This window comes from Geotrypetes seraphini, chromosome 3 (genome assembly GCF_902459505.1).
Source record: "Geotrypetes seraphini chromosome 3, aGeoSer1.1, whole genome shotgun sequence".
NCBI lineage: Eukaryota > Metazoa > Chordata > Amphibia > Gymnophiona > Dermophiidae > Geotrypetes > Geotrypetes seraphini.
Window position 1 is genome coordinate 319,110,784 of NC_047086.1, and position 26,902 is coordinate 319,137,685.

Consider the following 26,902-nt stretch of genomic DNA (forward strand, 5'->3'; position numbering starts at 1 on the left):
AAAAAACCTGTAACATCCAAAATCTGTGGAGGAAGAGGAAGCCTGGAAAGATCAGGAAGACGAAGCACTGGTAGAAGGAGTAGCCATCTGTGATGCAAAACGTGTGGCTTCCTCTAGCTTGTCAAATAGATGGTGCTTTCCTCGTAGTAGACCTTCAGCTTAGCCGGGTAAAGAAGAGCAAACTGGACGCTTCTCTGATGAAGATCAGGCTCTGTGTTGTGTTGAGACTCGGGCAGAGTAGTCCTGAAAACAGAGCATTGGTATATTCTCGTATATCAGGGGGCCTCTCACTTGGATAGCCCACAAAATTTCTATTTTGTGCACATAGTTGAGAAGTTTAAAAATCACTATGCGAGGTCGCCCCTCCGGTGCTTGCTTAGGCCCCAAACAGTGTTTTCACTTGATGTGCAGGGATCCTGCCATTGATTGTAATTCCAATGAGTTCACCAGCCAGGTTTCAAGAAATCCCTGCTGCTCCGCCTCTGCTATGGACTCCAGGAGCCCCACCAAATGAAGGTTTCCCTTGCGCGATCGATTTTCAGTGTCTGACTTTTCTTCCAAAGCCGCAATCTTGCTCTGAAGCATTTCTTGGGAAGTGTTCAGGTGCATCATCTTCCAACACAGAAACCTGCTGGCTGCATGCAGAGAATTCAGCAGTAAGTGATTCTAGGCGGCCATCCACTATATCTAGCTTGTGGTTGTTTGCAGGCGCTGATCTACAGAGGATTTAATGACCCCTTTTACCTTCATGATAATCTCTTGCACCCACATGGAGCTAGCAGAGAAGCCGTCCAGGCCTTCCCCATCGGCCATCTTAGGGTGCATATGCTTCCCCTTCTTTTTATCTTTCCGAAGGGCTTTCGTTGCCATACCCGATATTTGGCTATAGGGCTGTGAAGAAAAAATGGTCTAATCTCACTAAGCAAAAGAAGCTCGATGAGAAGGCTTCAAAATAAAAGGTAAAATTTGCTGATACCGGAGAGGGCCCAGGAGCTCGAGGCGCAAATGTCTGCTCTCTAGCTCAGCATCATGTGATACCCCCCCCACCCCCCCACCCCCGTAAACAGAGACTTAACAGTCTAAGCCAGGGGTGTCCAATCTGCGTTCCGAGGGCCACATGCGGCCCCGTGATGTATTATCCCAGGACAAGCAGGCATGATATTCTCACATGTGGGTGACGTCATCTACGGAGCCCCAGCGCGGACAGCTTTTCAAGCAAACTTGCTAGAAGTTTCAAGTTTGCACACTGCACCACGCATGTGCATGCCTTCTCGCCCACTAGAGGGCGCATCCCACCTCGTGGTCCTCAGTTCAATTTTTTCCGCGGAGCCAGAAAGCCCTGTGGATTTGAGCTCCAGTTTGTATTGCCTTTCTAGCTGCTGCGTTTCGTTGTTTCTTGTATTTTGATCGATTCGCGGTGCTCCTTTCTTTTTTTTGTCTCTTTTCTTTCGTTAAAAAAAAAAAAAAATATTTTACTTTTCGTTAGGCTCTGGGGGCTCCCGGCAGCCGTGGCCGCGGGACGTCGGTCGTTCCCGGCCTTCTTTTTCGTTGATGTCCCGTCCTGTTACGGGATTTAAAAAGTGCAGCCGGTGTGAGAGGTTACTTTCCATCACTGACCCTCACCGGTGGTGCATTGTTTGTCTTGGGCCGGATCATCCGACAGCTTCGTGTGATCGCTGCGCTACTTTTCAAAACAGAGCCCTCCGTCGCCGTAAGGCCAGAATGGCGGAATTGTTCGCCGTGGACGCGCCGCCTAAGGCCTCGACGTCGGCCTTGGCCCCGGCCTTGACCTCGGCCTCGGCGTCCTCGGGGGCCTCGGCTTCGCCTCGGCCCTCGGCTTCGAAGGCGTCCTCAGGAAAACCGGCTTCGGGTAAGTCCTCTGTTCCATCCCCTTCAGCAAAGAAGCCATCCTCGACTCCAGCTAAGGCGGGTGGGTCGACCCCGGCCCCGCCTCGGACCTCGACTTCGCACACCCCGAGGGAATACTCGAGACCGAGGTCGCCCTCCAGGGAGTGTGCTCCGGACCCGGAACTCCCAACCTTCGTGGGGATCCCGGCCTTTCAGGACCTCCTTCGAGCCCTTATTTCATCGGAGCTGTCGGGGGCCCTGGAAGTGTTGCAGCGAGCTGCGGTTCCGGCGGCCTCGACCTCGCAGGCTTCGGCCGGGGCGCCCTCGACCTCGGAGGCCCCGGCCTCGGCTCCCTCGACCTCGGGAGCCCCGGCCTCGGTGGCCTCGGTCTCGGGTATTGTGGCCCCCTTAACCTCGGCCCCGGCCCTGCCCTCGACCTCGACCTCGGGGGGGCCGCCTGAGCGGAGTGTGCGGCCCAAGGAAAAGTTGCGCAGAGTGCGCCGTATTTCCTCCTCTTCCTCGGGGTCTTCCCGGGACGCCTCGCCCTCGACGCGACCTCGGACGGGGCGCCGATCGAGGAAGCCGAAGCGCCCACGCGGCTCGCCTCGGAGGCACGATCGTTCCTCGCCGCTCGGGGGCGAGGCGCTTCAGGTGTCGGAGTTGCGCCTCGACAATCCGAGGCTCCTCCGATCACCTCATGGGAAGTCTTCCCGTGCCGCCTCGCCGAGGAAGTGGGAGAGTGTCCCCCGGACCCCGGGGTCCTCACCCAAGGGTTCTGCGAGGCGGAGAACTTCTCCTTCCCCCTCGAGGGCCTTGGAGAGAGGATCCTGGGACTCGGGGTCGGTCAGGGATCCTCATTATTCCCATGAGGCCTCTCCCCTCTCCTCGGTGGGGAGGTCGAGAACCCCGTCTCCCCCGGCCAGGCCGTCCTCATTTTCAACTTTTGTTCAGGACATGGCCCGAGCCCTGGGGTTAGACCTTATGGTCGGTTCACAATATTCCAAAGAATTTTTGGAGGAGCAGGACCTTCCCACTCCTCCTAGAGAGGTGCCTAGGCTCCCCCTCAACAGAGTCCTTCTGCAGACCTGGTTGAAGAATTTGTCGAACCCTCTTACAGTCACGTCGGTGCCTTCTAAAATGGAAGCGAAGTATAGGACGGTGCCCCCTAAAGGGTTTGAAAAGGCGCAGCTCTCCCACCAGTCTCTTCTGGTGGAGTCTGCCCTAAAGAAATCACAGCCCTCACGGGTTTCTGCGGCGGTTCCACCCGGCAGGGAGGGGCGGACCCTGGATAAGTTTGGCCGTCGCCTCTATTCAAATTCCCTGATGGCCACCAGGGTTCTAAATTATGCCTTCACCTTTTCCTCCTATTTGCGTGGCATGGTGAAGGACCTTCCTCAATATCGAGACTCCTTACCGGACTCCCAAAGAGCAGGATTTGATAAGTTTATGTCCAACCTGTCTCAATTGCGGTTGTACCTATTTCATGCGGTGTACGACGCTTTTGAGCTGGTTTCGAGGGTGTCGGCCTTCGCAGTGGCCATGCGCCGCCTGGCCTGGCTTCGCACCCTCGATATGGACCCAAACCTGCAGGAACGTCTTGCAGACTTGCCTTGTGTGGGGTCCGAGTTATTTGACGAGTCCTTAGATGCGGCGACCAAGCGGTTGTCGGAGCAGGAGCGCTCGTTAGCATCCCTGGTCCGCCCCAAACCTAGACCCCCGCCGCAGAAACCTTTCCGTCCTCCGCCGCGTCGATATCCTCAGAAGTCGACTCCGGCTTTTTCAAGGCCACCTCCGAGGCGTCCGTCTCAGCGAGGCAGAGGGGGACAAACCCAAGCCCCGGCGCAGGGTCCTTCTAAACCCGCGCCTTCCTTTTGACGGGCTGAGCGGACGGGGCGGGTTCCCCTCCGCGAAATCTCAGGAACCCCTTCCTATCGGGGGGCGTCTTCGGTTCTTCCGGATGGCATGGACCGAGATAACCTCAGACGCTTGGGTGCTCCGGACCGTCTCCGAGGGCTACTCGCTCAACTTTGTGTCCTCGCCACCGGACCATCCCCCGAATCTAGCCTCTTGCAACCGATCGCAGCTGCCGACCCTTCTGGCCGAGGCCAGGGCCCTATTGGTGCTTCGGGCGGTCGAACCGGTCCCCAAGGACCAGCGGGGTACGGGGTTTTACTCCCGTTACTTTTTGGTCCCAAAAAAGACCGGGGACCTGCGCCCCATACTGGACCTCAGGAAGCTCAACAAATTCCTGGTCCGGGAGAAGTTTCGAATGCTATCTCTCCCGGTTTTATATCCTCTCTTGGAGGAAGGGGACTGGATGTGCTCCCTCGACTTGAAGGAAGCATACACCCATGTTCCGGTGCATCCCGCCTTCCGAAGATTTTTACGATTCCAGGTGGGGGACCTGCACCTCCAGTACAGGGTCCTACCCTTCGGCCTGGCCGCGTCCCCACGAGTCTTCACGAAGTGCATGGTGGTGGTTGCGGCAGCCCTGAGGTCTCGTGGGCTTCATGTGTTCCCTTACCTGGACGATTGGCTCATCAAAGCCCCGACCAGGGAGGGGGTTATCTCAGCGACCCGACAGTCTATTGCCTTCCTGCAGAGCCTCGGGTTCGAGATAAACTTTCCAAAATCACAGTTGTGCCCGGCTCAGTCTCTTCAATTTATAGGCGCGGTGCTGGACACGGTGCGCCTGCGCTCCTATCTCCCGCCCCAGCGGTTGGAAGCCTTGGTGCGGATGGGCCGTCAGGTCTCTCAACTGTCGGTGGTGTCGGCCCAGCGCATGATGATGCTGCTCGGTCATATGGCATCGACGGTCCACGTCACTCCGTTTGCAAGGCTGCACTTGAGGATTCCTCAGTGGACCCTCGCTTCCCAGTGGCGTCAAGAGTACGATCCGGTGTCTCGCCTCGTTGCGGTGACTCCGCTTTTGCGGAAATCGCTGCGTTGGTGGACAGACTCTTCAAATCTGTCCAAGGGTTTACTGTTTCTCACCCCTCCTTTTCGCAAGGTTCTGACCACAGACTCCTCGGAATACGCGTGGGGAGCCCACCTCGACGGTCTTCGCACGCAGGGCCTGTGGTCTGCCGAGGACCGTCGGTGTCACATCAACGTGCTAGAACTTCGGGCCATCTTTCTAGCACTTCGAGCATTCGTTCACATATTGCAGAATCAGGTTGTCCTCGTCCGCACGGACAATCAAGTGGCGATGTACTATGTGAACAAGCAGGGTGGCACGGGTTCTTGGCCCCTCTGCTCGGAGGCTCTTCGCCTTTGGGAGTGGGCGGTCTCCCGGAACATCTTCCTTCGGGCGGTCTACATCCAGGGAGAACTGAACTGTCTGGCGGACAAACTCAGTCGACTTCTGCAACCGCACGAGTGGACTCTACACTCCGGAGTTCTGCGCGAGGTTTTCGCTCGCTGGGGAACGCCGCAGGTGGATCTGTTTGCCTCTCCGGAGACCCACAAACTGCCCCTGTATTGTTCTCGGATGTACTCCCGGGACCGTCTGGAGGCCGATGCCTTTCTTCTCGATTGGGAAGGGAGGTTCCTGTATGCGTTCCCTCCCTTTCCCCTGATCATGCGAACGTTAGTACATCTCAAATCGTCCGCTGCCACGATGATTCTCATTGCACCTCGGTGGCCGCGTCAGCACTGGTTCTCCCTGCTGCTTCAGCTCAGTGCCAGGGAGCCTCTTCTTCTGCCTGTGTTTCCTTCTCTGCTGTCTCAGAGTCAAGGATCCATGTTACATCCCAATCTTCAGTCATTACACCTGACAGCTTGGTTTCTTGCTCCCTAACTTCGCCTGGTCTGTCTCAATCGGTGAGGGAGGTGTTGGAAGCCTCACGCAAGATCTCGACGAGGCTTTGTTATTCGCAGAAATGGACCAGGTTTTCCACCTGGTGTTCGTCTTTTCACCTGGATCCGGTGTCGGTTCCAGTGTCCTCGGTCTTGGACTATTTATTTCATCTGTCGCACTCTGGCCTGAAAACCACTTCGGTGCGTGTTCATCTTAGTGCTATTTCTGCTTTCCATCAACATCTGGATGGGCGTCCCCTGTCGCTCCATCCTTTGGTGACACGCTTCATGAAAGGGTTACTCAGGGTTTGTCCCCCTCTTAAGCCTCCTTCAGTTGTGTGGGATTTGAATGTGGTTTTAGCTCAACTGATGAAACCCCCTTTTGAGCCACTCAACAAGTCTCTCTTGAAATTTCTGACTTGGAAGGTGATGTTTCTGATTGCCCTCACCTCCGCTAGGCGGATTGGGGAGTTGCAAGCCTTGGTTGCGGACCCTCCTTTCACTGTCTTTCATCATGACAAGGTGGTTCTCCGTACCCATCCTAAGTTTTTACCTAAAGTTGTTTCTGATTTCCACCTCAATCAGTCCATTGTCCTTCCTGTGTTCTTTCCGAAGCCCCACTCCCATCCTGGCGAGACGGCGCTTCACACGCTTGACTGTAAGAGGGCGTTGGCATATTACCTTCAACGCACCAGGTCTCATCGGAAGGTTCCTCAATTGTTTTTGTCCTTCGATCCTAATCGATTAGGACATCCTGTTTCCAAGCGCACTCTGTCTAACTGGTTAGCTGCTTGCATTTCTTTTTGCTATGCTCAGGCCGGACTTCCGCCCCCGGGTCGAGTCACGGGGCATAAGGTCCGAGCGATGGCAGCTTCGGTGGCTTTCCTCCGATCCACTCCTATGGAGGAAATATGTAAAGCTGCCACTTGGTCTTCGGTTCATACGTTCACCTCTCATTACTGTCTGGACACTTTATCCAGGAGTGACGGCCGGTTTGGCCAGTCGGTGTTGCGTAATCTGTTTTCCTGAATTGCCATCCTCCCACCTGCCCTTTTTTGGTTGGCTTGGAGGTCACCCACATGTGAGAATATCATGCCTGCTTGTCCTGGGATAAAGCACAGTTACTTACCGTAACAGGTGTTATCCAGGGACAGCAGGCATATATTCTCACAACCCGCCCGCCTCCCCGGGGATGGCTTCTCTGCTAGTTATGGAACTGAGGACCACGAGGTGGGATGCGCCCTCTAGTGGGCGAGAAGGCATGCACATGCGTGGTGCAGTGTGCAAACTTGAAACTTCTAGCAAGTTTGCTTGAAAAGCTGTCCGCGCTGGGGCTCCGTAGATGACGTCACCCACATGTGAGAATATATGCCTGCTGTCCCTGGATAACACCTGTTACGGTAAGTAACTGTGCTTTTTGTGCGGCCCCGGTCGAGGGTGATGCAGTGTTTTCCTCTGCTGCCCCCAGGTGTATACCGTCTTGCCGGCTCCCTCCTCTGTCTTGCTGCAGCATTTGCGTGGCCCCAGAAAAATTTTTTTCGGACAGTGTGGCCCAGGGAAGCCAAAAGGTTGGACACCCCTGGTCTAAGCTGTGTGCACAGGTTCAGATTAAGAAAAAGGTTGAATTTGGGGGGGGGGGGTTTGTTGTAGGTTTTTTGTTGTTTTTTTTTGAGAAAGCACAGAAATTCACAGCAACAGAATAATCAAAAATCCAAAACCAGCAGTAAAAGATTAGCCAGCTACAAATATGAGAAAATGCAATGTTACACTTAGCTCAGTGAGGTCACAGACAAATTCAGGCAGGTGTTTGAAAAGGCAGAGGGCTTTCAGTTTAATAGAGTCTGTCTCCAGACAAAAGGTGGGGAAAGGAGGCTAGCACAAATGCTTAAAGGTTTCATCTAAGAGCTCCAATCTGAGTGTGAGAATATAAAAATTGCCCTAATGGATCAGACCAAGGCCCAATATCCTGTTTGCAGCATTGGCCAGTTCACATCATAAGGTACCTGGTTGTCCCAGAATGTAACAAGATTCCATGCTACTTAGCTTTCTCAAGGTCTACCTTGATGGTTTATGGACTGCTTCTACAGGAATTTATTCAAACCTTTCATAAACCCAACTACATTAACCGCTTTATCACTTGCTCCGGCAATAAGTTCCAGAACTAACTATACGTTGACTCAAAAAAAATTCTCCTATTGTGTTTAAATGTGCTATTATGTAACTAATCTTTGTACTTTTTAAAAGAGTGAGCAATCATTTTGTTACCCGTGCCATTCCATTCAGGATTTTATAGATCTCTATCATATTTTATAGATCTCTATCATATTTCCTCTCAGCTGAAGAGCCATAACCTCTTTAGTTTTTCCTCATATATGAGTCATTCCATTTAATCATTTGGTTGCCTTTTTCTATACCTTTTCTAGTTCCACTATTTTGTTAAAGATGTGGTGACTAAAATTGTACACAGTATTCAAGGTATAGCCTCACCATGGAGTGATGTAAAAAGATACTATGGTTTTTTTTTGTTTGTTTGTTTTATTCTCTATTCATTCCTTTCTAATAATTCAAATATTATTCCCTAACATTCTGTTTACATGTTTGACTGCTTTTAATGCACAAAAGGAGGGCTTCCTAAGGGGACCCCCCATGAAGCCACACTCTAATCGAACTCAGTCCCAGGAAGTACAATCAGTTTAGAGAGATCTGGAGGGATCCAGGTGAGAACTTTGATAATATGGCCCTGCATTTAGAGGAGTCGAGGGACCTACTGGGGGAGGCTCAGGCCCAAGGAGAATTTCCAAAGGATTTGTAAGAAGAGGGGGAAAGTTTGTCATTTTTCACAGGGTTGATTTGCCTACCCTCATTACTCAAACTTCATGTGTATAGCCATCAGACCTGATGTGCATAGCCACAAAGATCTTAGGCCATATGGATCTTAAGAACATAAGAACTGCCATCTCCGGATCAGAACCTTCGGTCCATCAAGTCCGGCGATCCGCACACGCAGAGGCCCTGCCAGGTGTACACCTGTCGTAATTTATAGTCCTACTAGTAAATTTCTAGGATACAATCGTAATAGTCAATAAATGTATGTTTTATACGTATTGTTGAATATAGTTATTAGCAGGGATTCATTCAAACTGCATACAACAGAAGCATTGACGTCACATAGAAGAACAAAACAATAATGATAACACGGAGAAAAATAAACCTCAATTGTGAGAGGTTGGGACTACACAAGTGCCCAGCCCTCAACACATCATCACGGGTTTATAAAAAAACTCCGTATACGAATATATAAATAAATAAGGTTTTCATTCATTCATAGTCGCGTTTTTTTCAAAGACTTGTTTATGAATATTAGGATTAGGAGCAGAAAGCCTCTCTAGAAACTTCATCTTTCCAGATGAGTGTATTTCATCCTTAATTGCGATTTTTTGCATTTTGTGCCTCTGAATATACTTACACAAATGAAACTGAGCTGTAGCCTTCATTACTAATGTAGTTAAGCTTGGGGTTCTAGTCACGAATTTATTACAGACTCATAGCTGCGATCATATATATTCATAAACAAGTCTTTGAAAAAAACGCGACTATGAATGAATGAAAATCTTATTTATTTATATATTCGTATACGGAGTTTTTTTATAAACCCGTGATGATGTGTTGAGGGCTGGGCACTTGTGTAGTCCCAACCTCTCACAATTGAGGTTTATTTTTCTCCGTGTTATCATTATTGTTTTGTTCTTCTATGTGACGTCAATGCTTCTGTTGTTTGTAATTTATAGTCCACCATATCCTTATATGCCTCTCTTAAGGAGATATGCATCTAGTTTGCTCTTGAAGCCTAGGACGGTCGATTCCGCAATAATCTCATCTGGGAGGGCATTCCAGGTGTCAACCACTCTCTGAGTGAAGCAGAACTTCCTGACATTAGTCCTGAACCTGTCCCCCCTTAGCTTCATTACATGTCCTCTAGTCCGTGTCAAATTGGACAATGTAAATAATCTTCTCTGCTCTATTTTGTCAATTCCTTTCAGTATTTTGAAGGTCTCGATCATATCCCCACGCAGTCTCCTTTTCTCAAGGGAGAACAATCCTAGTGTTATAAGTCTGTCCTCATATTCCAGTTTCTCCATACCCTTCACCAGTTTTGTTGCTCGTCTCTGCACCCTCTCCAGCAGTTTTATATCCTTCTTTAGGTAGGGAGACCAATGTTGGACGCAGTATTCCAAGTGTGGTCTGACCATTGCCCTATAAAGCGGCATTATAACTTTCTCCGATCTACTCGAGATTCCTTTCTTTATCATGCCCAACATTCTATTTGCCTTCTTTGCCGCTGCCGCGCATTGTGCCGACGGCTTCAGGGTCCTATCTATCAGTACACCCAGGTCCTTTTCTTGTTCACTCTTCCCCAGAGTTGCACCTGACATTGTATACTCGTATTCCTTATTCTTATTGCCTAAATGCATTACCTTGCATTTCTCCACATTGAACTTCATCTGCCATTTCTCCGCCCATGTTTTTAACCGACACAAGTCGCTCTGGAGTTTCTCTCTATCCTCCTGCGATCTGATCGCCCGGCATAGTTTTGTATCGTCTGCAAACTTGATGATCTCACTGGATGTTCCTTCCTCCAGGTCATTGATATAAATATTAAAAAGGATCGGCCCAAGTACCGAGCCCTGGGGTACACCACTAGTCACTTTCTCCCAGTCGGAGAACTTCCCATTTATGCCCACTCTCTGCTTTCGGTTTTCCAGCCATTTGCCTATCCATCTTTGTATATCCCCCTCTATGCCATGGCTTTGTAGTTTCCTGAGAAGTCTTTCGTGTGGAACTTTGTCGAACGCTTTCTGGAAGTCCAAGTATATTATGTCCACCGGCTTCCCACTATCAATTTGCTCGTTCACGGTCTCAAAAAATTGGAGTAAATTCGTCAAACATGATTTCCCTTTCCTGAATCCATGTTGACTGGGTTTCATCAAGTTGTGTGCGTCCAAGTGCCGGACCATGCTATCCTTGATCAGTGCTTCAACCATCTTGCCGGGGACAGACGTAAGACTCACAGGTCTATAGTTGCCCGGTTCCCCTCTCGATCCTTTTTTGAAAATTTGGGGTGACGTTCGCTATCCTCCAGTCGTCCGGTATCTGTCCAGTTCTGATTGTCAGGTTTGCAAGTTTTTGCAATAACTCTCCGATTTCAACCTTCAATTCCTTTAAGACTCTCGGGTGAATTCCATCCGGTCCAGGGGATTTGTCACTTTTAAGTTTGTCGATCTGATAGTATATCTGGTCTAAGTCCACTTCAACTGTGGTGAGGCTGTCTTCTATTTCTCCTGCAAACACTTTCTCCGCTTCAGGTATTGTTGAGGTGTCCTCCTTCGTAAAGACAGACGCAAAGAAGGAATTTAGTTTGTCTGCGATTTGTTTATCTTCCTTGATGTACCCTTTTCTTCCCTGGTCGTCCAAGGGTCCCACTGCCTCTTTTGCAGGTTTTTTCCCTTTCACGTATCTAAAGAAGGGCTTGAAGTTTTTGGCCTCCTGGGCTATTTTTTCCTCATATTCCTGTTTTGCATCCCTCACCGCCTTGTGACATTTCTTCTGATCATCTTTATGTTTGTTCCAGGCTTCGGTTGTCTTTATGTATTTCCATTTTTTGAAAGAGTCCTTCTTTTCTTTTATGGCTTCCTTCACCTGTTTGGTAAGCCATGCCGGTTCTCTTTTGCTCTTTGATCTCCGATCTTTGGAAATCCTCGGAATGTAGAGATCTTGTGCTTCTGTGATAGTATTTTTCAGTAGGGACCATGCCTGATCTACCGTTTCAAGTTTGTCCACCTTCTTTTCGAGTCGTTTTTCTACCATGGCTCTCATGCGATCGTATTTACCCTTTTTAAAGTTCAAGGTGGTGGTTAAGGTTTTGGCATGTTTCCCTTTCCCGATGTCAAGTTTAAAGTTGATTACATTGTGATCACTCATTCCCAGTGGAACCATGACTTCCACTTCTGTTATCGGTCCCGTGAGGCCATTTAGGACCAAGTCCAAGGTGGCGTTGCCTCTTGTCGGCTCTTTTACCATTTGTTCCAGGAAGCAATCCCCTAGCACCTCCAGGAACTTGGCCTCCTTGCCGCAGTTGGAGGTTGCTAGTTTCCAGTCTATCCCTGGGAAATTTAAGTCTCCCAATATAATTATATTGCCTGTCTTGCATTCTTGTTTGATTTCCTCCATCATTTCTGAGTCAGTTTCCTCCGCCTGTCCTGGGGGACGATAGTAAAGGCCAATTTTCGTATCTGCGCCATATTGACCAGGAATCTTGATCCAGAGTGACTCAAGCTTCTCTTTCATTTCTGTTGTAACCATTTCAACAGAATCTATTCCCTCCTTAACATATAGAGCAATACCTCCACCTTTCTGCCATACTCGATCTCTTCTATACAGCTTGTATCCCTGTAGTACTGTGTCCCATTTGTTTTCTTCATTCCACCATGTTTCTGTTATGCCAATGATATCCAATATGTCATGTCTTGCTATTGTCTCTAGTTCCCCCATTTTGTTACCTAGACTTCTAGCATTCGTATACATACATCTAAGTTCCCTTCGTGTTACCTTTTTGGACCTTCTACTCTTGGCCGTCCCTGTAGTTTCAATTACGGTATCCTTTACTGCTCCTGTGTTATCACCCTTGTTTGCTGTGTGGTCGTCCCCTCCTGTGTCTGAATTGTCCCTTCCTGCTTTTTCTCCCTTATTTGCCGTGAGGTCGTCTTCTCTTGTGTAGGAGTAGTTTTCCTTGGCTTCTTCGTCGGGGCATCCTGCTATCCGTGCCATCGACCGGTGGTCGACTGTCGGCTTTCCCCTATCTTTCAGTTTAAAGCCTTCTCGATTGCCTTCTTCATGTTGCCTGCCAAAACTCTTGCTCCTTCCTTGTTGAGGTGTAGTCCGTCCCTTCTGTAGTACTTGCTTTTTCCCCAGAACGCCATCCAGTTGCGCACGAAGTCGAAGCCTTCATCTTCGCACCATCGTCTCATCCAGGCGTTGATTACTTGCAATTCCCCTTGTCTCTTTCCATCCGCTCTTGGTACTGGGAGGATCTCAGAGAAGGCCACCTTCACCTCCCTGATCTTCAGTTTTCTTCCGAGTGAGCGGAGCTGGCCCTTCAGCTCTTCCCTGTCATACTTCCGCCCGCTCACATCATTTGTTCCCACGTGGATAAGCACAGCGGTGTCCTCTCCCCGTGCGCCATCTATGATCCTGGAGATCCTGTTGGTCACATCCTTCACTCTTGCTCCAGGCAGACAGGTGACGACTCTGTCCTCTCTTCCTCCTGCGGTGTGGCTGTCCACATGTCGTATAATGGAGTCGCCTACGATGATCCCCATCTTCTTTATTCGGAGATTCCTTGGGGGGCGTAGGTGCACGTCCTTGGAGTAGGGCCAGTCTTCTTCCTCCAATGATACTCTTGAAATTGTTTCCTGTTCTTTGGGTGGGGCGATGTCTTCCTGTGCTCTCACTATTCCTCCTGATGTGCGGTTGTCTCCTACCTCGTCTTCGGTTTCTTCTGTGTTTGCATGGGTGTCTTCTCTCCTCACATCGGTTTCCTGAGTACAGTTTTCCAGCCCTGGGATCTCTACGTGGTGCTGATGAGCTTCCTCTATGAACATTTCTAGTTCTTTGACCTCGTCGTTTGGGCTGTACTCCACTAGCATCTTCTCCTGTGCTCGGATTCTGTCTTCGAGTTCCATCACTGTTCCATCCAATAGTCTTACCTGACATTTCAAGCTATCCATCTCCATGCATCAATTGCAAATGTATGCCTGGATCCCCGAAGGGAGGTAGTCATACATATTGCAGCCGATACAGAAGACCGGAAAGCTCACCTTCTGACTTCCTTGGGCTTCCATTTCTTGCTTCCCTTGTGTGTGCTTGTGTCCCGTTCCTGCTGCTTCCTTATGTTGCTTGCCTTGCTGTCTCTTTTGTGTGTGCTGTCTCTGCTCTACCTCACCTTGATTGTATGTGTGGGTTTGTTCCCTTGGCGTCTGTCTCTTCCTTACCTTTTGTGTTTGTCGCTTCCTTACCGTTCAGTCCTCCTCGGTGTTCTTGATAGTAGATACTCGTCCCTTGCAAGGCCCTTCGCAAAGGCGCTCTCGCTAAGGCGAGCGCCTTTACCGCTCGCCTTCGCCGCGCGCCGAACGGCTGGGCGCCGTTGGCTCTGCCCCTTTTAAGGGGGAGTCCTCTGACGCGGTGGGGGTGGGCAGAGCGAACTCTCGCCGCTTCCCCGAGCCTACTGCTTCGTTTCTCGCCGCTTCCCCTGCTGTGCTTGGCCCGACGCTGCTCCTCTCTTTGGCCGGGACAACAGGACAACGGGAACCCTGGCGCTGGTCTCTTCCTCTCCTCTGCTCTCCTCTGCCGCGTGTGCCGCGCTGGCTCCTCCCCTATCAAGGGGGGGTCCGGCGCAGCCTCTGACGCGGTGGGGGTGGGCGGAGCGAACTCTCGCCGCTTCCCCGAGCCTACTGCTTCATTTCTCGCCGCTTCCCCTGCTGTGCTTGGCCCGACGCTGCTCCTCTCTTTGGCCGGGACAACGGGAACCCTGGCGCTGGTCTCTTCCTCTCCTCTGCTCTCCTCTGAAATAGAGTCCTTGAGTAAGGGGGCTAAGATATAGAATGCAGAATTGTGAATTGTTTGAAGACAAGCTCTTAAATGAGGAGGGATAAACAGATTATCATTCTGTAGGAGTATAAGGAAATAAGTGTGTCCAAGAATAATAATGGCTAACCAGCTTGCACAGCCTCGACAGCAAGAAGAAACATTCTTAATGATTGCTGCTGGTTGAAGAATTTCCTATGACTCTTTGTATAAGCCTTTTGACTTTTATTTTATAGTTGGTTCTCTTGAGGATTATTTGTTCATGTCTGTCTGATTTTATTTTTTACAGCTTTTGTGTATGTAAAATTATGTAAACCAGGGGTGTCCAACCTGCGGCCCGCGGCCCAGTGAAGTATTTTGTGTGGCCCCGATCGAGGACGATGCAGTGTTTTCCTTTGCTGCCCCTGGATATTTACCGTCTTGCTGGCTCCCTTCTGTGTCTTACTGCAGCGTTTGCACATTTGTGTGGCCCCAGAAACATTTTTTTTGGCCAATGCAGCCCAGTGAAGCCAAAAGGTTGGACACCCCTGAACCGTTTAGGTGTAAACCAGGAGTGTCCAACCTGGGGCCCGAGGGCCGCATGTGGCCCTGTGAAGTATTTTGTGCAGCCACAGTCGAGGGCAATGCAGTGTTTTCTCTGCTGCCCCCGGGTGTTTACTGTCTTGCCGGCTCCCTCCTCTGTCTTGCTGCAGTGTTTGCGCATTTGTGCGGCCCCAGAAACTTTTTTTCGGCCAATGCGGCCCAGAGAAGCCAAAAGGTTGGACACCCCTGGTCTAAACGGTATAGAAATTTTTAAAATAAATTTTGTTCTATAAGCAACTGGTGGCTATTTATTTTCCTGAAGAAAGAGAAACAGAGGTGTTCAAAGAATCCAAAGTTATAAAGTAAATGAATAGCTAGGTTCCAGACATCTCAATGCAAATAAACAAATGCCATTATAAAAGGCATTGCAAAAGTACTTAGATCATTGATTCAATTTCACTTCATTTAATAATGGTTCTTCATCTAGGAATATTTGAATCAGTTCAGCCATTGTGATTATACTCGAGGGCTCTATAACTTACTGCACAATTTTTAGAACTAGATCTAATTTGAATTTACTGTGACAAAGGATGTAAAAGACTAGAGCAATCAAAACTTTTAGGTTTTGTATTCTTGCTTTTGAATTTTTTTGTATGTGTTCCAGTATGATGTGCAGAGATCAGTGAAATGCATTTATTTATTTCAGAAAGGATGTGAAGAACTTTGCAAGGACTATATATGACATATCGTATATTAGAGCTTTTGAGAGTGATTGTAAGAGGTGGGCTCAAATACTGAAATGGAATCCTGTTAATTTTGCAATGAGAGTAGGGTTACCGGATTTTCGGGAACAAAAATCTGGACCCGTGGCCCTGCCTGCCCGAGTCATGCCCCATTCCGCCTCCAACCCCGCCCCCCTCAACCTGATTGCTTGTTGGAAGGGCATCTGCACATATGCTGGTATGACGCGATGATGCTGCACGCATGCGCTTGACATCATCACATTGCAGATATCCTGACATTGTTGCTTCCTGGAAAGCTTTTCAAAACCCAGACAGAGTGTCAGGGTTTTGAAAAACTATCCGGACCCCTGGACTAGTCCTTGAAAAGAAGGACATGTCCTTGGAAATCCAGACATCTAGTAACCCTAGCAATGAGTAACAATTTGATGTTTGGCAAGAAAGTAAACCAGTTACTACAACTGTCTTCTGATTAAAGTTTAGAAATTATAATGCACTTTGAAATGTTTGGCAGCAAAATCAGATGATTTTATGTAGTTGAAAAGTCAGATTTATGTTTCCTCATGTTTGTTTTGTGTTTATATAGGATGGCATTTGGGATGGCAATCTATCAACATACTTTGATATGAATTCGTATTTGGATATCATTCTTAAAGTTATACTTCAAAATGCTGGAATGCGGAGGATTGTAATCTCTTCCTTTGATGCAGATGTGTGTACAGGGTAAGTTACTCTGAGATGATACATTCATAATACTTTTCAATATATTGCAGTATAGAAATCTCTAGTTTTGATCTTGAAAGGAGAGCTAAGTTGTGATGCTAATTCTCTTTGGTCTGAGCCAAACTAAATTGGTTAGTTCTGCCTTTTCTAATGCATATTTCACATTTATATGAGAAGAGCAACAATCCAGCAGGTCTGAATTTATCTACAAAAATATTTTTAAGTGCTTAATGCTCTATGGTTTATTTAACATTATAAATTGTGAATATGATAAAATTGCAGTTTACCCCCCCCCTGTGGAATTATGAGTATATATGTAACTTTTTAATGTTGCATAATTACCCAAGGTTGCGAGCTTGGGGTGATCTTTGATTCCTCTCTCCTTCTTTGCTCAGATCCAACAGACTGCCAAATCCTGTCACTTCCTCCTCTATAACATTACCAAAATCCATCCTCTTCTCTCTGAACACATGATCAAACCCCTGTCCACACTCTCGTCACCCTGTGCTAAGACTACTGCAACATACTTCTTTCAGGCCTCCCGCGCGCCTGTCTCTTGCCTCTTCAATCCATTCAAAATGCTGCCGCACTACTCGTGTTCCATGAGAGCCGCTATTCTCACATTAACCTTATCAAGTCACTTCATTGGCTCTCCGTCCATTTCCAAATACAGTTTAAACTCCCCCTGTTATCTCTCCTCACTCATCTTCCCCTATGCCCCCCCTATCCCTCCCCCCCAGTGATCTCTGCTCATTGGGCAAGCCCTTCTCTTCCACTGCCAACTCCAAACTCCGTCCCTTCTTTCTTACGGTGCTGTATGCCTGGAACAGGTTGCCTGAATCAATACGTTGTGCTCCTTCCCTGGCAGTGTTCAAATCCAAGCTAAAGGCCCACTTTTTAAAAAGTGCTTTCAACACTTAACTCCCCCTCACTGCTGTCAGATACCTATACCCACTATAATCTTCCCAATCCTGAAATGTCCTGTCTAAATTAGATTGTAAGCTCTTCTGAGCAGGGACTGTCTATTGTATGTTAAAATGTACAGCGCTGCGTACGCCTTTCAGCGGTATAGAAATAATAAATAGTAGTAGTATACAATGCCTTGGCCCAGACCACCACGTTGAGACCTGCACACATTGTTCAACGCTTCAAAAGCGTTCTATTAAAAGCCATCTTTTACAGCAAAAACTTATTTTCAGTACCATGGATGGGAGCACAGGTACCACCGACATTGTCCAAACCATCGACGTCGAAGGCATCACCATCGTGTGAGGTACCTGCATCCACGCTGGTATCGCAGGCTAAAGCTCTTTCTGGTAAACCAACCAAGAAATCACAATTTTCCCAGACAGGGTCTAGGCCACTAAGGCATCAAGTCTAATCATGCTGGCCAAACAACTTGCTTCAACCTCAAGGGGTGCATCATCTGTGCCATCCTCTCCGGAGCGAGTCGCAGCACCATTGATACCAGCATCCAAGCCACAGATATCGGTGTTGTTTTTTAAAGAGAAGCTCAATGCTCTTCTTAGAGCGGAGTTTGGGGATATGTTCCAACTGGTTACCCCGATGATGACTCTTTCGGTACCGGCCCAGCCTGAGCATCGTGCCATGCAAGATGCCGGTACCATCACTGTTTCATCGGTACCCTGTCAATCTCTGCACTGATCATCCTTATCAAGTCATGCATTGAGGCATTATTCTTCAAGACACCGCTCTACTTCACCGCAGCATCAGCATAAATCATCAAGTCATGCATCGAAGCAGCATACTTCTGGAAATCACTCCAGTTCATCACACCGTCATTCCTCTCCACCTTAGACGATCATATTCCAGTAAATCTGGCAAGCACTCTTCCAAGTCGAAGCATATCTCCCCTAAGGAGGCAGAGAAACATAAGCAATCTACATTGCCTGCAGCATCGGATTTGTAGGTAGATTTATGGATGACTAATCAGTTATATAAACAAGTTACGTGCCTGTCTTAGTCAGGTGCTAGGGAAAACCATAATACCTCATCCAGATTTAGCAAGCTTTGCCTACTTACATGACACAGAGACCCAGGCTTTATGAAATACTTTTATTATGAAAATAGAAAAATATAATTCATAAGCCAGCAGCAAATAACTAATTATTGTTCACAGAATATCTGAATACATATATGAAACTCAGTACATAATTATCACACCACACTTGCTAGATAAATGAGTAAAACTAATTCTTACACACTAAATAATTCCTTATAATAATAATTCCTGATTAGCAGCAACTAAAAATATAGCTTTATCACCCCGAGTAACTTTACATCTCCTTATCCTATACAACAATGGAATACTTTTATCTAGCCCCAGCTGATAAGATAGATAATTTCCTTATCTCACCATCCGATTAGGCCTTAGCACAGAATCCGGGGGAAGGAATTTGCCTTCTACTCAGCACGGAAGATATGAATTCTCTTGGTACAGGAATAAGAGTTCGTCAGCCACTGGAACAGCTGTAAATTAGGTTGGCAGCAAAGGTTTCTTTTATGTGATGGAATCCAGATCTGGATAAAAGTCCGATTTCTCTTGCTTAGGCAGAGTCACAAGAGGTAACTTTTCATATCTTAATTATTATAGAAGATGTGCAGAGAAACCTATGATAAGATGCAAGCTTCCTTACATCCTAGCATAGACTAATCAATAATTAGGCACCTTCTAATTCTCGTCAGATGACCTCTCAGGACCAATCCAGAAACAGAACTTGAATGAATAACCTTTCTGTATAGAGTCTCACACAGGCTGTGTAACAGAGGCGCCTTCATTAGATAAGAACAGCACAGGAGCAATGCCTCCCCTAAGATTTACACAGGCTGAACATGTAGGCATAACTGGATGTCCTTGACTAGAATATAGTTCTGGTACATACCCAGAATACATCAGGCATCATAAACAGCAAAGATGTTTTCTTCTTTCTCTTTTTGCATGGTTCAGGCTGGAATGATTTCTGGCAGACAATGGTTCAGGCTTTATGACATCAGAGAGGCCTAACCTTCAGGTGTGAATAAGGAAACACCCCTACAGATTGGTACCGGGCTAAACACCGGTACCGCTCTCCTTCAATTCCTGTTGATTCTTCATCTCGAATCCACCCAGGATGTTTCTCCTTCTACTACAGAAGCCTATGATTTTCCTGAGGCGCATTCTCCTCACACCACTTCTCATAGGAAGCCATCTTCTTCTGAGCCTGTCTCATTTACTCGTTTTATCGGCAAATGAGTAAAGATATGACTATCAAATTGGAGACAGACTCCACATATTCGGAGGAATTTCTAGAGACCATGGACTACAAACATCCTCCTAAGGTGCTTCTTAAACTTCCTTTGCATGGAATCCTAAAGGACACTCTCTGCAAAAATTGGGAGTCTCCTTTTTTCGGTCCCTGCTGCGTCTAGAAAGCTGGATTCTCAGCACCCTTACTCAGCTCAGGCAATATATGGTGCAATCTGCATATGATGCTTTTGAGTTGTCCTCTAGAGTTTCTGCAATGTCTGTGACCTTGAGGACATTGGCATGGCTCAGGCTGGCAGATATGGATGTCAGTCTCCAAGATTGTTGGCCAACATACCTTGTCTGGGAGATGAACTCTTTGGAGACACTATTCAAAATGCAGCTCAGCTCTCAGCACATGAAAAGTCTTGGGATTCTCTGCTTAAACCTAAGCCCAAGTTATCTGCTTCCAGACCTTATAAACCCTCTTCCTTGTATCAGAAGTGTTATACAGCGAAACCACTCCCTCCTTCCAGGCCACAATAGAATAAACAGACGCAACAACTTCCACAGAAACCTGACGTCTGCTCCTCCTAAATCTAATCAGCCTTTTTGACCAGCTACTCGAGAGCATAATTTCAATCAATGTACATCTTCCTCTCCCCATTGGAGGTCGTCTGCAGCATTACCATCACCGTTGGCAGTTAATCACCTCCAACCTCTGGGTTCTCAATATCATTCAGGAAAGTTATTCTCTTAATTTTCTCACCATTCCTCCAGATCATCCTCCAAGAGAGTCTCTTTCCAACCCTCTGCAGTCCTCTCTGCTTCTTCAGAAAATCGATTCTCTCCTCCTCCTCCTCCTCCTCAATGCCATCGAGGACGTTCCTCTAGACCACAGGTGTTAAACACCAGGCCCACCCGCCAGCCGAATCCAGCCCGCCTGGTCATTTTATGTGACCCATGGTGCAATACGGTGTTTTCATTGCCGCCTCTGGCCGGCTCCCTCCTCATTTCCGCAGTGTGCACAAAGCTGCGGGCAGTGGCTCCTCACGCGTCCCATGTCTCATCCAGAAGCATTCCCTCAGATGTCAGAGAGAAGGCATCGCCCGCCGCTTTGTGCACACTGCAGCAATGAGGAGGAAGGAGCTGGCCAGAAGATAAAACACCCCAGGGCGGCAATGAAAACGTAAGACATCCGCCAGAGGGAGACACCTAGTTGAGGCACAGAATGGAGGGGAGGAAGAGGGGTGAGTTGCGACTCAAGAAACAGAGAGCACAAACTTCGGACAAATGAAAGAAGGGAGAGAGGGAGTAAGGAAGGGAGGAGGCATGAACATGGGACATAGAATGAAGGGAAGGAGAGAGCCATAGAATGGAAGGAAGGAAAGAGATGCTGAAGTGAGGAGGGAATAGAAAGGGAGAATTGAGTGTCTGAGAGAGAAAGAGAGATGGTGCACATGAGGAGATGAAGAAAAAGGAGAATTGTTGGGCAGAGAGAGGGAGGGAGAGAGAATTATTGGACATGGTAAGAGAAGAGTGAGGTAGAGAGATGAAACGGGGAAGAGAGAGATGGCATACCACTGGAATGGGAAGGAGAGAGAGAGAGAGAGATGCCAGAGCATGGAGTGGAAGGGCAGGAGGGGAGATAGAGATATGCCAGACCGCAGAAAAGAGAGAAGGAGATAGATGTTAGACCTCGGGAAGAGAGAGGGAAGGAGAGAGAGATGCCAGACCATTGGAGAGGAAAGAGATTCCAGGCTATGGGAAGGAGAGAAGGAAGATGCCAGACCCTATAAGGGGGAAGACAGAGTTGCACAGGGATAGAGGGGATGGGAAGACAGAGGGAGGAGATAGTGCACAGCAATGAATGCGGCAGGGAAGAGATAATAAGAAATGCTTCTTATGGATAGATGGGAATAGGGAGGAGAAGAAAGAGGGAGGAGATGATACACATGGATAGATGAGAAGGGAAGACATGGAAAAGTAGATAGATTTTGAGAAGAAAGAAAAATGGAAGAAAGTTGAATGTTAAAAGTTAATTCTGAAGATGGATGTATTAATCCAAAATCACAGGGGACTTAAGTCCAAAATAAATTACTTAGAGTAGGGGAAAATTCAATATAGAACAAAGCAAAAAATCCTATTCCCATCAAAATCTGTTAAGTCAACATGAACTTAAAACTGCTAGATAAACCTTTTATTAAAAAATATTAAATTTAATTGTGCTCATAAGTACTTCAGCAGGGCACCTAACAACGATACGAGGTCGCTGATACTGTGCATTAGCTCTTTAATCACAGCACATTATGTTAAGTGCTACCACTCCTATTGTATTTACATTGTCCATGTAGCTGCATAAAAAATATGAAACACTTATCCTGAAGAGATGTGCCTCGGCTCCAACACAGTCTGTGTTTCGCAAAGGCTACATCAGGAAGCTGAATGTTGAAAACTTATTTTTTTTTTTCCTTTTTTGTGTTTTTCTTTTTGCAGTTAGATAAAGTGCCTAAATCCTCTCACTCCGACACTCCTCTGATCAAAAAGACACCCCAAAGGGTGGCCAATGTTACACCAGTTTTTTAAAAAGGGCTCCAGGGGAGATCCGGGAAATTAGACTGGTAAGCCTCACTTCAGTGCTAGGCAAAATGGTAGAAACAATTATAAAAAATAAAATTGTGGAACACATAGACAACCATGATTTAATGAGACAGAGTCAGCATGGATTCAGCCGAGGGACATCTTGCCTCACAAATTTCCTTGACTTCTTTGAAGGTGTGAATAAACATGTGGATAAAGGTGAGCCAGTTGATATAGTGTATCTAGATTTTCAGAAAGCTTTTGATAAAGTTCCTCACGAGAGGCCCCTGAGAAAATTAAAGTGTCATGGGATAGGTGTCAAAGTTCAGTTGTGGATTAGGAATTGGTTATCGGATAGAAAACAGAGGATAGGGTTAAATGGTCATTTTTCTCAATGGAGGAGGGTAAACTGTGGAGTACTGCAGGAGTCTGCACTGGGACCAGGGCTATTTAACTTATTTATAAATGATCTGGAAATTGGAATGACAAGTGAGGTGATTAAATTTGCAGATGAAACTAAATTGTTCAAAGTTGTTAAAACGCATGTAAATTGTGCAAAATTGCAGGAGGACCTTAGGAAATTGGAAGACTAGATGAAATTTAATGTGGACAAATGCAAAGTGATGCACATTAGAAACAATAACCTGAATCACAGTTACCAGATGCTAAGGTCCACCTTGGGGATTAGCGCCCAAGAAAAAGGTCTGGGTATCATCGTAGACAATGCGATGAAACTTTCCGCCCAATGTGCGGCTGTGGCCAAAAAAGCAAACAGGATGCTAGGAATTATTAAAAAAGGGATGATTAACAAGACCAAGGGCTCCTTTTACAAAGATGTGCTAGAGTTTTTAGCGCAAACACCAGATTAGTGCGCTCTAGCCGAAAAATTACTGCCTGCTTAAAAGGAGGCGGTAATGGCTAGCGCACACGGCAATTTAGCACACACTATTCCACGCGTTAAGGCCCTAACGCGCCTTTGTAAAAGGAGCCCTAAGAATGTTGTAATGCCCCTGAATCACTCATCTGGAGTATTGTGTTCAATTCTGGTCTCCTTATCTCAAGAAAGATATAGTGGCACTAGAAAAGGTTCAAAGAAAAGTGATCAAGATGATAAAGTGGATGGAACTCCTCTCATATGAGGAAAGGCTAAAACGATTAGGGCTCTTCAGCTTGGAAAAGAGACGGCTGAGGGGAGATATGATTGAAGTCTACAAAATCCTGAGTGGAGTAGACCGGGTACAAGTGGATCGATTTTTCACTCCGTCAAAAATTACAAAGACATGGGGACATTCGTGAAGTTACAGTTAAAACCAATAGGAGGAAATTTTTTCACTCAGAGAATAGTTAATCTCTGGAATGCATTGCCAGAGGCTGTGGTAAGAGCGGATAGCATAGCTGGTTTTAAGAAAGGTTTGGACAAGTTCCTTGAGGAAAAGTCCATTGTCTGTTATTGAGAAAGACATGGGGGGAAGCCAGTGCTTGCCCTGGATCGGTAGCATGGAATATTGCCAGATACTAGTGACCTGGATTGGCCACCATGAGAACGGGCTATTGGGCTTGATGGATCATTAGTCTGACCCAGTAAAGGCTATTTCCCAGGGGATTGCTTTTTCACATGCCCCCTCATCAGAAGGTTCTCACGACAGATTTGTCAATCTATGGTTGTGGGGCTCATCTGGATGGCCTATACACTCAAGGTCTTTGGTCTTCCAGAGATCGCCACCATCATATAAATCTATTAGAATACGGAGCTATTTTCAGTGCTCTCATGTCTTAGCATCATCTTCAAAATCAAGTCCTTCTCATCCATACAGACTATCAAGTAGCCATGTACTATATGAACAAGCAGGGAGGAACAGGATCTCTTCTCTTCTGCCAAGAAGCTCAAAAGATTTGGGATTGGGCAGTTCTTCGCAACATCTTCCTAAAGGCTGTTTACATTCAAGGGGAGCAAAATTTGTTAGCGGACAAACTAAGCTGCATTCTTCAACCTCATGAATGGATGCTAAACTCAGCAGCTCTCCATCCCATTTTTTCTCAATGGGAGACGCCTCAGGTAGACCTCTTTGCATCTCCCCATAACAACAAGCTGCCTCAGTTCTGTTCCAGACTGTACTCTCCTCATCGTCTGGAGGCAGATGCTTTTCTCCTGGATTGGATGAACATCATTTCCTCCTTTTCCTCTTATTCTCAAAACGCTTGTCAAGCTCAAACAACAGTCAGCCACCATGATTCTGATAGCTCCTCGGTGGCCCAGACAACCTTTTACTTCAACTCAGCATCAGGGAGCCACTACTTCTGCCAATTTTTCCATCTCTTCTTACACAGAGTCACAGTTCCCTTCTACATCCCAACCTGCAGTCTTTGCATCTGACAGCTTGGTATCTCTCAGGCTGACTTCAACTGACCTCCCATACACTCAGTCGGTCAGAGACATCTTGGATGCTTCCAGAAAATCAGCCACATGACAGTGTTATTCTCAAAAATGGACTCAGTTTTCTACCTGGTGCATTCTTCATCATCAGGAACCAAAATCCACCTCTTTCTTTAGTTTTGGATTACCTTCTGCATTTGTCACATTCTGACATCAAATCCTCTTTCATTAGAGTCCATCTCAGTGCAATCGCTGCTTTTCATCAACTAGTGTATGGAAAACCTCTCGCTGCTCATCTGGCTGTTTCCAAATTTATGAAATTTATGAAAGTAGTTTGGAATCTTAATGTTGTACTTGCTAAACTGATGAAGCCTCCATTTGAACCAATGTCTTCGGCTCATCTTAAATACCTTACTTGGAAAGTAGTTTTTCTCATTTCACTAACTTCTGTTTGCAGAGTCAATGAGCTTCAAGCATTGATAGCAGATCTACCATTTACAGTATTCCATCATGATAAGATGGTGCTTCGCACTCATCTAAAGTTCTTAAGTTGTCACTGAGTTCCATCTCAATCAATCCATTGTTCTTCCAGTATTTTTCCCCAAGCCTCATTCTCATCCTGGAGAAACAGCTCTTCATACTCTGGACTACAAATGAGCATTGGCCTACTATTTGCATCGAACTAAATCACATAGATCATCTCCACAACTTTTGGTCTCCTTTGATCCTAACAAGTTGAGGCACCCTGTTTCCAAAAGGACAATTTCCAACTGGTTGGCTGCTTGCATCTCATTTTGTTATGTTCAGGCTCGGCTGCAACTGGAGGGTCGTGTCACAAGGTTCGAGCTATGGCAGCTTCAGTAGCTTTTATCCGCTCTACTCCTATTGATGATCTGCAAAGCTGCTACTTGGTCCTTAGTTCATACCTTTACCTCTCAATACTGTCTGGAATCCTATTACAAAATTTATTTTCTAAAAGGTCAACACTCCCACCATCCCATTCTGGTTAGCTTGGAGATCACCCACATGTGAGAATATGCTGCCTGCTTGTCCTGGGATAAAGCACAGTTAATTACCATAACAGGTATTATCCAGGGACAGCAGGCAAATAGTCTCACAACCCACCCACCTCCCCTGGTTGGCTTCTTAGCTGGCTTACTGAACTGAGGAGCTGCGTGCCTACGGGCGGGAAGGCACTCGCGCGTTGCGGTTAGTCATGAACTTTCTAAAGTTCTTAAAGTGCATGAACACTTTAGCATCTGTCCTTACCAGGGCTCCGTGGATGACATCACCCATATGTGAGAATATATGCCTGCTGTCCCTGGATAACACCTGCTAAAGTATGAAACTGCGCTATATACAGTTCATGTAATGTGCTGATTGAAAGGTAACATAACACAGTAGATGACGGCAGATAAAGACCCAAATGGTCCATCCAGTCTGTGTCAGTTTTTGTAATTTATATCTGTGCTCTCTCTATTTTGCAGAGTACTGGGGACATGCATTAGTGCCGCATTGTATGCAGAGTCTGGCTTATTGGGAGTTCAGTTTAATTTTTATTTCTATTTTTAGTTTGTGGTAACTTATTCTATACTGGGTGAGGGGTCTGGGTTCTGCATGTGTGAAAGAGACATGGTTTTCTTTCAGCAATCACTGCGAGAATAATCTGTACTAGTCTGACTTGTTTAGTTTTCATTCGGTATATTGATGTTCTAGTGCACACTGTAGTGCTGTCTTTTCCTAAGTAGGTCCTTGTGTGATTCATGGAAGTTTTGGTATGTTGGAATTGCTTTGTAGATCCTGAGCGACATAAGTAGTGTTTTATATTTCTTCACATTATGTCTGATATTGGATTTGGATTTACACCACACCTTTCCCAGTAATTCATCAAGGTACAGTAGATATTTTCCTGTCCCTGGAGGGCTTACAAAGTTTTGTATCTGAGGCAATGGAGGGTTAAATGACTTATCTGAGACCAAGTTTCTTTATTCTTTATCAAACTAGTACCTAAATGGTTTACATTGGATTCAATATTTTAAAAAAGTTTAAAAAAATAAAAAGTTTTATACAGAGTAATATTAAATTGAAAGTAATGGTATAAAAAATAAAAAAGAGGGAGCAAGACGAACTGACAGATTGGAGATAAGATGGGAGGAGGGACATGGTAAGTTAATAAATACATCAAATTTGATCTGTTTTGTGCTGGAGTTGTAGGGAGTGGTGGGAATGCTCAGTTTTGAAACCTTTCTGGAAGCAAGTGGTGGGTTGTCTGTCTCAACTGCTGCAAATCCTTTTGCCTCATTTCACAGGGTTGTTTATTAGGCCTTTATAATGTGTGCTTACATACCTGGCAAACTAAACTTAGATTATGGGGATTGGCGGCAGCTAAATGTTTGATTGCCAATCATTGGAAACAGCTGGCTGCACCCACCA

The 26,902-nt window shown here is 46.6% G+C and overlaps 1 protein-coding gene across 1 annotated transcript in view; it reads left to right on the forward strand.

The window, feature by feature from the left end:
* Positions 1-26,902, forward strand: part of GPCPD1 (glycerophosphocholine phosphodiesterase 1) — a 234,105-nt gene that overhangs the window by 192,686 nt on the left and 14,517 nt on the right. The window contains 1 exon segment of the mRNA XM_033936285.1: positions 16,135-16,271. Within this exon segment, the coding sequence (XP_033792176.1) occupies positions 16,135-16,271 (137 nt within the window).